This window comes from Bactrocera oleae, chromosome 2, assembly GCF_042242935.1.
Source record: "Bactrocera oleae isolate idBacOlea1 chromosome 2, idBacOlea1, whole genome shotgun sequence".
NCBI lineage: Eukaryota > Metazoa > Arthropoda > Insecta > Diptera > Tephritidae > Bactrocera > Bactrocera oleae.
Genome location: NC_091536.1, coordinates 60,132,072 through 60,143,269, shown reverse-complemented (window position 1 = coordinate 60,143,269; position 11,198 = coordinate 60,132,072). Strand labels below are relative to the sequence as shown.

The following is an 11,198-nucleotide window of genomic DNA, read 5'->3' as shown; positions in this document are numbered from 1 at the left end:
ATAATTTTAAAAATTAAAGACCATTTTATTCAGTCAGTTCAGTGGACTGTTGTATTTTAATTAGCAAATATACCGATAGCTTCTATTTGGTCCTGGTCGCCAACCAAAATATTGCAATAAGTTATAACTTTGAAGTTTCTTATTTTCATATTGGAATAAAAAAACTCAAAAACTTTCGTTAAACAATTTTATATTTCGAAAATACTAAACGTAAGATAATATAAGTGGATTAAAAAGGAGTTGTATTGAAAAATTGGTTCGTCAGTATTAGACAGTATATTACTGGCTCCAACAATATTCCAAAATGCGAAAAAAATTCAAAGTTACTACCAAGCCCGAGTTATTGCACGGTCGGTCCGATAAGTATTTAGAAGAAGGATTCACTTCAACTGACGAATCTGCTCCAAAGAAAGTGGGAAAGTTGGCCTTTTCTCAGATTCACAATGTCACAGTGTATGCATTCCGATTTTCGGACTGGATGTACTTCAGTATAAAGTCCGATAATCCGATAAACAGTATATTCCTAAGTCAAAGAATGTTTTCTTTCCGTAAGTCTGTTGACACGATTTGATGTGTTCGAAACATTCTGATTTATTCTAAAAACCTTTCATTTGATATTACTTGAAATGACTAAGCATGTTTAAAAACTTTTCTGTTTAATTACTTAAAAATATACATATGCCTTTACTATTTACATATAAAGTATGTACATCTGTATAAAATAATTTACTTAATTAAAAAGTGAATGAAGACGTCTCATCCGTTCACAGCCTCAAATCAACGACTTTCCAACCATTGTGATCCTGATTGGTTGTCTTGAAATCAGTAATTTTTACCTCACCTTCGTCGTCATCATAAGCACTAGGACCGAGTTTCCTGTTTGTTGACCTTAACTTTCCGCTTCTATTATGTATCATGGCCATTTGCTTCTCATAGTCGTAAAATCGGTCAGGAGCGGGCGTTGTTGATGTTACTGTTGCCCGTGATGCATACTCACGTGGCTTCTCGAAGTTTATTTTACGATCGTTGCGTTTGTATGGTGGATGGTGATGAAGTTCATCGTTTTCATAGTTTTGATTAAAAATACCTACATTGCCGGGTAAGTACCCATCGCCACCACCAATTGCATGCGCGTGAGACTTGAAGGGTGGAGGTCCCAGTGGAAGACCACCGCCGCCTCCGCCGAAGAGTCCAAAGCCACCAAATCCACCTGCACCAGCACCAGCACTTAGCGCAGTTAAAGCTCCACCAACGCCTAAAAAGCTGCTTAGATAAATGGCGAACTTAGCCAAGAAAAGCGACTTCTTCAGCAGCAAGCAAATACCGGCGAACACAAGTGGCACCAGTGCGACCAAGTTGAATTTAAAGCCAAGCAAAAATGGCAATAAGTATTGTTTTGCTAAGAGGCGGGCTTTTTTTTGTAGTGAGTATGAAGTAAAAAGTCTGGTTAGTGACTTAAGGCGCATTTGAAAGCTCAACTTACCTGTTGATGGCTCTTCATAGCCAAAGTTTCGCTCAACAGCAGATGGATCGAGCACAAACTGCGCCACACTATTTGTATCGGCAGTGGGTCCAATCTTGAACATTAGTCCCGGATATATTGCATCCATGTGCCATTCAAGTCCACGTTGGCCCATTACAGCACCAGCATTTTCCAATATTCCTCTACAATAGTAAAAATAATCAAGTAATTGATGTTAAATAAATGTTTCTCTCTCTTCTCGATATAGTTTAAGTCGATGTTGCTGGATCACCGCTACGCCCACATATTATATTATTTTATTTTAAGTATCATCAACTTATTTACATTTGCAATAAATAGTCGCACATCAATAAAGATATCGGTAGAACTTTGCCACCTGATGACATATTGTTTCGTTCCCCCAACATCCATCATTTTCCCAATTTAATAATGTTCCACCCTTTAGTTAGCTATATATTGCGAAGTGGGATGTAGGGTAATATAAAAGTCTGCAGGTAATCTTCCTCTTTAAATTATTCTAAAGGCTGTTGGATTTATTTTATAAGAACTCATTAGTCAATATCTATATATCATCCAAGAGGTCATCTGGATAATAAAAATAGTTACTCGACTTGTGATATGGACTCTAATATTGAAATTCTTTAACATACGCACTATATTTCCGGGCAGAATAGAATGTTTATCACATTCGAAGTTCTATAATATAAGTGGTAAAAGGTAAAATCAGATAAAAGCACTTTGTGTAAGTCAATTTGAAATTCTCTCGTATAATAGAATATTTCAAATACTTTTTTTGACAGCGAAATTACGGCCTAGAGCAAGAAAACCTGCATTCGGATATATTATGTTACGATCTTACGTTTGTAGGATATAAGAAGTAATATTAAGCTAATTTTTGTTATACCTTTATATTAAAGAATTCTTTTTTTGTAATTTTATAAAGGGGTTAAGGCTGTCTAAGATTAAAAAATGTTTTATTGGTTAAGTATCATTTGTGGCAAACGCGTTTTTTTCGATTTTAAATGGGGCGATTGGTACTCGTAGTCTATCGAACGTATCTAATGGAAGTGTGGACTGCAGCTTCACAGTCACTTTAATTTAATTTTTCGGTTTATATTTGTGTAATTTCGTAAAAGGATTATGTAAAGATAAAAACGTAGGTACTTTTCCATTAATTTGTCGGTGGCGCACGTAGAGGCCCTCTTTAAAAAGACGATTTAAAAGTTTGGCTCAGCAGCAGTAATTTAAATATTTACCTATACGTATGTATATCTAATAAAACGAGAAAGGCAGAAGTCTGAGTCCTCTAGATTGATTTCATGGATTACTATGTCTTTCTAGAATTATTTTATTAAGTTTACCACGAAGTTTGTAGTACGTAGAAACGTTGAGGACCTATAAAAATATTTAAATAAATGATCAATATGAAGAGCTCAGTCGATTTAGTCATGCCGGCTGTCTGTTCGTGCGCCTGTATATACGGGAACCAGTCCCTTCAAGAAGCTGCTCAATTCTATCCCCCGACATCGGACTACTATAGCGTATTGCTGCCATACAAACAATCGCTCGGATAGAAGAGCGTGCGTGGGAAGCTTTTTCGTATGACCAGATTTCTCCACGAAATTTGGCATGCGTTATTGTCTAAAGCAATGGTGAAATCTCCGAAGAAATTATTTAGATAGCACCGCTATAGCGTATAGGTGCCATACAAACTGAGCAATCAAAATCAAGTTTTTGTAAGGAATCTTTTATACTTGTGAAATATATTATAGTTTCGGTCCAAACGAAGTAACGTTTTTTCTTATTTATTTACATTTTCTACACCTCAAATTCCTTCTCACGATGCTCACGATGCTCACGAATGTACTATTGTATTCATAAATTGTTTATTCACCTAAAATCCACAGGGTCCGTGTCCAAAAAATTTACCAAAGAGCGCGCTGAAATTTTATCATTCTTCGTAGAAACTAAATCCCTGAAGAATGTGTAATTATCCTGTTCATCGAAGCGTTGCAGGAAATTGAGGGCTGTGCGGCCGATGCACTCGCGCAGACTCGGATGCTGCGACTGACGCATGCAATAATGGAATTGATCGAGTTCGCGTGATGACGGATCTACATTAGTGACAGCTTGAACGAAAGTTATGCACACAACGAAAGTAAGCGTTTCGAAAACGCGTCTCGAGGATGACATTTTACGTTGTTGAAATATGCACTTTTCACTTATTTTGGCAGTTTTAATTCCCGGAGGTGTTGGCGTTGGAAGAATTGACGTTGAACTGAAATGGGCAGCTTGTTTGTTACACAGATTTATAGTATACCTAAGGTGGATTACATAGTTGCTGTTGTTATGCACTCTGATTCTCAGTTGACTTGCCACTGCGACCAACACATGCAAAAATGCGTAAATGTATATGATACATTGCTGACTATGTGTAGTTTGACCGAAAAATCACCGTTGTACGTAATTCGCTAGGGTCGTCTATACAAACACCGACACACATACACCCACGCACATACTATTTTCTATATTTTCGCACATTAAAGACTTAATAGCATCAAAGCCGAATTTTAGGAAAATGACGAAAACAAACAATGCAAAATTGAGTTGCGGAAACTGTATGTGAGTGTGTGCGTCTGCGTCGTTTGCGACCGGCTTATCGACCGTTGCTTGCCATGTATCTTTAACTATATTCGTGCGAGCCAAAAGCTGGTTGCTGTACCCATTGCCATGGTCAGTGCACGCCGCTGGCGTCTAAATGAGCTCACATTAAATTTTCGTATTTTCCGATTTTTGCAGTTTTTGCTTGTGTCCGCTCCATTATGTAAGCGTCTTTTATTAGGGGCAAATGTATGAAAAAATGTGTGTTACTGTGCGATTCGTCGGCCGATCTGTTATGCATTCAGCGCAGATTTCAACCTAATGATAAATGAAAATGCCCAAAGTTATGAAATTTGCACATCTGTTAGCGATGTGTGACTTTAAAAGAGGCTAAAGTGATTGTCTCGCAGTTAGTTGCAACTATGAGATGAAGTCTGGTGGGAAGACGACGATGATATTTGGGACGTAGAAATTTTGCTTGTTTGCGTATTTTACATTGTGGTTGCCTCCTTGCCGCATGCTTGTGAATATGCTAACATATTAAAGTAGTTGATTTTTAGGCACAGCCGCGTATGTATATACATATGTACATAAAGAGGTGCTAATGTAATGTGGTGTTGATACGATAAAAAAACATTTTATTATTAAAAGAAAAATTTTTTTGTGCCTATGCTTGTTATACGCTCATAGGTGGGGTTAGGTTATGTTATACAGTAGCAATGAAATACTGTATGTTGTTCCACTTGTCTATCTAAAATGCTTATAAATAATTCAACTGAACAACAAATCAAGTAGACAACAAAAAAATACCTTTTTTTCCAAAGTCTTTCACGGTTCTTTAGAATTATTTCGTTATTTCCCTTCAGACCCTTTCCTTTCACGTCTAACATTCTTTCATCCACTCACGTTAACCAGAATTTGTGATTTTGCACTACTTATGCACCCACTATCGAAAAGTTTCGGCCTAAATTTCAGCCACGAAGATTTGTTTTGAATACCTTCGGAAAACGTTTTTTGAGACGGACTAAGGGCGTAGAGAATTTTCGGGACATATGTATAGTTTTTCGCGTTTATTTTGACGAAAAAAAATTATTGTACCAACAAAATTTTTTTGTTGGATAGAAGAACCGATTTCATTGAATTTTGTCTTCATGTAAAATTGTTTTTATTAGATTAATGAGTTTGTTATAAGGTCAAACAGAAAGATGGAAGCGGGATGGTTGTGGTCCGAATTTGGCCATTTCCAAGCTGTAGCAAGAGGGTATCATAAAATTTTTACTAAATTTCTAAATTTTAAGGCTTTGTGAAGAAAATATCCACATGAAATTTACAGATGAGAAATGAAATTTAAATTTTTTCAACTTTTCTTTAGTTTTCTCTTCTCGTTCAACTGCATTCCTGCTACTACTACGCAGAGGCCACTCGTAGCGGCTTTTTGGCTGGAGAAGAGGCGCAGTGAGCTTTTTCACGGCAGGGTCGCACTTGTAGGGGAAGTATTCTGTAAGGAGTTCTCTGTTAATCTTAGCCTTAGGCTACCGGACCACAGTAATGTCTTTCAGGCAGAAGTGGTTGCTATTAAGGTGGCGGCAGACGTACTGCTATAAAGCGAAACTTCTTTCAGGGAGCTGAGCATTCACTCCGACAGCAGAGCGGCAATACTAGCGCTAAGCTCGCAAACTATGCGGTCAAAGCTAGTCAAGGAGAGTCGGCCTTCACTACAAATAGCATCAAGCTCCTTCATCATCAGACTCGTTTGGGTGCCGAGTCATAGCGGAATCAATAGCAACTGCAAAGCCGATGAACTAGCCAAAGGGGGCATTCTTGCCCCGCTCACGTTGGAATAGGAGCGAGTGGGTTCTCCATTGGCAACTTGCTTTTAGGACTGGACCAATGGACCTCACGTGCGCTTAGCACGTGCGAGTTGGCGATCCGTTCCTGTGCGACTGCGATATCCTTTTGGCCTAGAGTAGAATGCAGATCATTCGAATTACTTGCTCTTAGCAAAGTTCATCTTGCCGCAATAGAAGGGGTTCGTACTAGGCATTGCCTAACATTTTTTCATGTTAGGCATTGTCTAACATTTTTTGCAAGTTGTCAGTGTTATGTGGAGGTGGGTGAGGTGGAAATATCCAGGCAATTTTTCCTCCATTGTCCAGCATTTACGAGACTGATAATGAATGTGACACATCTCGCAGTCTAACCTTTGGCTAACCAGGAGACATTACCCGTCTTAACAAATTTGTGATAGGCCCAAAGTGCTTTGTTGATTTGTAAGGGTCATATGATCTGTTATATAGGAGTTTTAGGTGCCACAACGGGCCAGCGTTCTAAGATGCCCAAGTGAGATTCCTGTTAGGATCGACCTCCTAACCTTACCTAGTTTGCTGCTTATTATTACAAATATCAAATAAATAAGTTAATTTTTTTTTTAATTTTATAGCGAGCTATAAGAGCTCTACACCTGCTTTTGGTCTGAAATTTATAATGTGTGTTTATTGACCAAACTAACTTCGTTACGCAAGAATACAACATATCTATATGTTTTACAACTGGTTTAGTCTAGTCATAAATTTTCTTTTTAACTCACGACTGATCTTAAAATGAATGCTAATTGCATTACTCTAAATAATCGCTTAACTTCAAAAACTAACATTAAAGTAATTTGATCAAATATTTAACTTGCGACTTGACCTTGTACCTTCCATAATGCTACAGGTAATTACCCAAACCAAAATTGCTGCTTCTTTGTGGTTGTCACTGAAATATTCACTGTATGTAAAAGTGAATGTTCAGGCCGCAAATCACCGTAATCATTTAAAGTTTTTATTCACGAACGGCCACAAAGCAATAATTTAGCGTTTAACTTCCAATCTTGCCTCGCCATCAAGAACATTAGCATGTGACCTAATAATGTTGCTGAATATTATATCTGTTAAAATAGTTCATGTAGTTTTCACTTTCCATCCTTTATGTCAGCGTTTATGCTTCGCAGATGACAGATAGAGTTATATATATACATATGTGCATGTGTGTGTATAAGTATAGGCGTTTAAAAAATACAGGACAGACTTCAGAGATCTGGCATCAAACGAAGCAGTACTGTAATCAAACACCTACTTTCAAAAACACACATTGAAACAAGGAAAACGTTAACACGTTAACTTCGGTTGTGACAAAGGTAGAATACCTTTTACAAATCAAAAAATCTTCATACAAAAACTTGAGTTTTATCGGTCCGTTTTTTTGGCAGCAAAATGTTATAGTGGTCCGATCTAAGATGAAGATATATTGTATAATATACCTCAGCTATAACAAAACAATGTATTTTCTATAATTACAACATTTTCCCCAATAAATAAACAACAATTTTTTTGTTTTGAATGCATTGAAAATCGGATCATTCTAACTTTGCTACATAAAAACCTTCAATTTATTGCAAAAATAAGGTTAGACCCTTTAGTAGGTAGATAGGTAGGTAGAGTGGCTGTCTAACGACACACCTAGTCCTATAGGAGGCCCATTGTGATACCACCGGGACTAATGTTCCCTCACTCTATCGTATCCTCTCTGAACCAACCTATGCTCCTGATAAAGCTAATAAGTACAAATAATTTTATATTAGCAACTTCTGATACCCACGACCGATAGTCGCGATTCTTTTCCTGTATAAAGCTTTACATTCGCATAAAAGATGTTTTACAGTCTCCTCTTCTTCTACTTCCTGACAGCTTCTACAATAGTCGTTGTAAGGTACACCTAGCCTGCTGGCATGTCTACCAATTAGACGGTGACTTGGTAGTACTCCTATCAGAGTTCTTATGTCATTCCGTTTGAATTTTAATAGTCGGTTTGTGCGACTCACGCTCCATTCCTGCCACGTTAGTCTGCTGGTTGAGCAGGTTAATGATTGTCTCCACCGAGACTCAGCTAGATTTATAGCATGTTCGCTGATTAAGTGTTTGCAAGTTGCCAGAGGCATAAAAATACCCTCTCCCTGGAACCCATTGCAGGTTTATCGTGAAGTAGGATGTTAGATCCTCTAAAAGATCAAGACATTCTTTCACTATCTTTAATTAGACCATAGGAGACTTGAGTGATTTCAAGGCCGCTTGGCCATCCGTATATACAAGTACATATATGCTCCTTGTTGTGAGCACACTTTTTGTCAGTACAACAAGGCTTTCTTTGATTGCTGTGATCTCCGCCTGGAAAACACTGCAGTGGTCTGGTAAGCGGAAGGCGATTTTGGTGTCCAAAGTTGCAGAGCAGACACCACCTCCCACTCGATTATCTAGTTTGGATCCATCCGTGTAGATGCTAATTCCTGCATTCCTGTCCACCTTTCCCACTCCGCTCTAGCGGGGAAGACAATATTGTGGACCGAATTTAGCTTCAATTCTCTTGGATTGCGGAAATCCGTAGTTTTGGGTAGAAACGGGAATAAACTAAGTATCATAGAATGCCCCTTGTTGCAGGCGACTAATTGGGAGGATTCCCTCAGTTTGAGAGCTGACTTTGCTGCCACTTGCTTACAGAACAGGTCTGTTGGCAATAAACGTAGAATGACGTTTAGTGCCTGGCTTGGCGTTGTTCTAAGAGCTCCCTTAATGCGTATACTGGCTGCTCTTTGTATACTTTCCATACGCCTCACCGCGTATTTCTTATCCATTATTGGCCACCATACCATATATCGTATGCCATGATTGGTCTGACAACTGCTTTACAGCCCAACGATTTATATCGTCCAAGATCGTTTGCATAAGGTTTGCGAGAGTATTCGGGAATTTTTCTCCAACCGATACTGCCCCATCGTCAGCGTAGGACACAACATGTACCCCCTTTTTTTCTAGATCCCACTGCAACTTATGCATTGTCAGGATCCAGAGAAGTGGGGATAACACTCCTCCTTGAGGTGTACCCCTTTGGACGAATCTGCATATCGATGATGCTCCTAGCTTTGAAATTATTGAGCTGCTTGTGAGCATCTATTTAATTCATTTTTTGAGGGGTTTAGAGATGTCCAGACCATTAAGCGCACTCAGTATGGTCAGTATTAGAGTGTATTCTTTAATTTCCAGAGATTATTCAATCTCCGATACCACAGAGCTCAGCGATGTTTCTGTGGATTTTCCTTTAGAATACGCATGCTGCGAACCAGCCAATTTTTCTGGGCTTAGTTTGTTTCTTATATGTAGTTCTATTATCCTTTCTAACGTTTTTAGAAGGAATGAGGAGAGACGAATTGGTCTGAAGTCCTTTGGATTTGTATGCGAACTTTTGCCTACCTTAGGTATGTATATTACCTTGACTTCCCTCCACAACGAAGGGATATAGTTTAGTTGCAGGGCCCCCTTAAGAATGGTAACTAGCCAATCCATTATGTAATTCTGCGACTGCTGTAATTGAGCCGGGAATAGACCGTCTGGTCCCGGCGACTTGAAGGGCTTGAATCTATTTATTGCCCAGTGAACGTTGCTTTCTGATACTGTGTTTATAAGAATAGAAATAGACTCCACTTCTGCTCCACTGTCTTGAGCATATTCAATGGCTTTCAGACCCTTTAGTAACGAAACATGAATGTAAGTACGTCCACCACCCATAATTAAACATCGTGAGCTACTGGTTTTCAGAGTTTATCTAAAGAAGATTGCCTGCTTCTAACAAAAAGTTATTTAGTTTATTCGGTTTACTCTACTACGGCGATAGTAAAAACATGAATGTAACAGGCGATCCAAGTAGAGATACTTTTTTCAATACGTTCATTTCATCACGGAGAAGCTTACGCCTGACCAACGCTTACAAATTGTTCAACTTTATTACGAAAATTAACATTCTGGAAAAAATATTTTTGGCGCGTTTCGCCTTCTTGAGACCCAGCATTCATTATCGGATAGTATTCGACCGAATAGACCACGTCCCTCACACGGTGAACAAAATATAGCGGCCATAGCTGAGAGTGTACACGAAGACTGTAGAGAGTCCATTCGGAATCGTTCGCAGCACCTCGGACTGACGTATGGAACGACTTGGCGACATCACTTCGCTTCATGGGCTCTTGAAAAGTTGCAAGAAGTTCCGGCGTTTTCGAGCCAAATTTTGTTCAGCGATGAGGCCCATTTCGAGCTCAATGGCTATGTAAATAAACAAAATTGCTGCATTTGGGACGAAGAGCAATTTAAAGAGAATCAAGAGCTGCCGGTTTGGTGTGGTTTGTTGGCCGATGGAATCATTAGACCATATATCTTCAAAAACGATGTCGGTGAGAACGTAACCGTCAATGACCACCGTTATCGCGTCATGATAACTGACTATTTGATGTCCGAAATTGAAGCTCGTGATCACGGCTGCATTTGGTTCCAACAAGGCGGCGCCACTTTCCACTCATCGCATCAATTAATAAATTTATTGAGAGAACACTTCGGTAAGCAGATAATTTCACGGTTTGCACCAGTCGATTGGCCATCAAGATCGTGTGATATCACACCGTTAGACTTTTTCCTGTGGGGATATGTAAAGTCGAAAGTCCATACGGATAACCCCGCTTCGACTCAGACCTTGGAGCAAAACATCACGCGTGTCATACGCCAGTTACCAGTCGAAATACTCGAACGAGTAATCGAAAACTGGACTAAACGGATGAACCATCTAAGACGTAGCCGTGGCCAACATTTGAAAGAGATAATCTTCAAAAAATAAATGCCAAAGAATGTTCTTTCGAATGATATTAAACATTTCCCATTAAATTTGAATTCGTTGTGTTTTTTTCTTTAAAAAAGGAGGAAACTTCGAAATGGATTACCTTTTACTATATTAGAAATTTCAAATATCAATATTCAGCAATGCTTACAATTTTATCATAGAAAGATATACGCAAGAACAACGTTTACAAATTAGATAGGTATAGATCGATGAGAACCAACTTTTTATTGCCTCAATTGGAGAAAGTTGATCTTGACAACATCTGGTTCCAACAAGATGGGTCTACGTATCACACAGCACTTGCAACGGCCGAATTATTGCGAGGAAAGTATGGAGATTCGATAATTTCAAGAAATTGCGACATTGTATGACCTCCAGGAACTTGTGATTTAACACTATTAGACTACTTTTTGTG

At 38.7% G+C, this 11,198-nt stretch overlaps 2 protein-coding genes across 2 annotated transcripts; one reads left to right on the top strand and one right to left on the bottom strand.

Annotated features, from left to right (window-relative positions):
- Window positions 1-538: 538 nt before the first annotated feature.
- On the bottom strand, window positions 539-3,750 carry Osi10a (Osiris 10a). The gene is made up of 3 exons (XM_036378380.2): window positions 3,378-3,750; window positions 1,484-1,665; window positions 539-1,411 (listed from the first exon to the last, which is right to left on the bottom strand). The coding sequence occupies exons 1-3, from the start codon at window positions 3,674-3,676 to the stop codon at window positions 765-767; spliced, it is 1,128 nt and encodes a 375-aa protein (XP_036234273.2). The 5' UTR covers window positions 3,677-3,750; the 3' UTR covers window positions 539-764.
- A 5,907-nt stretch (window positions 3,751-9,657) lies between these two features.
- Window positions 9,658-10,780, top strand: LOC138856875 (uncharacterized). The gene is made up of 2 exons (XM_070107746.1): window positions 9,658-9,663; window positions 9,962-10,780. The coding sequence occupies exons 1-2, from the start codon at window positions 9,658-9,660 to the stop codon at window positions 10,778-10,780; spliced, it is 825 nt and encodes a 274-aa protein (XP_069963847.1).
- Window positions 10,781-11,198: the final 418 nt, after the last annotated feature.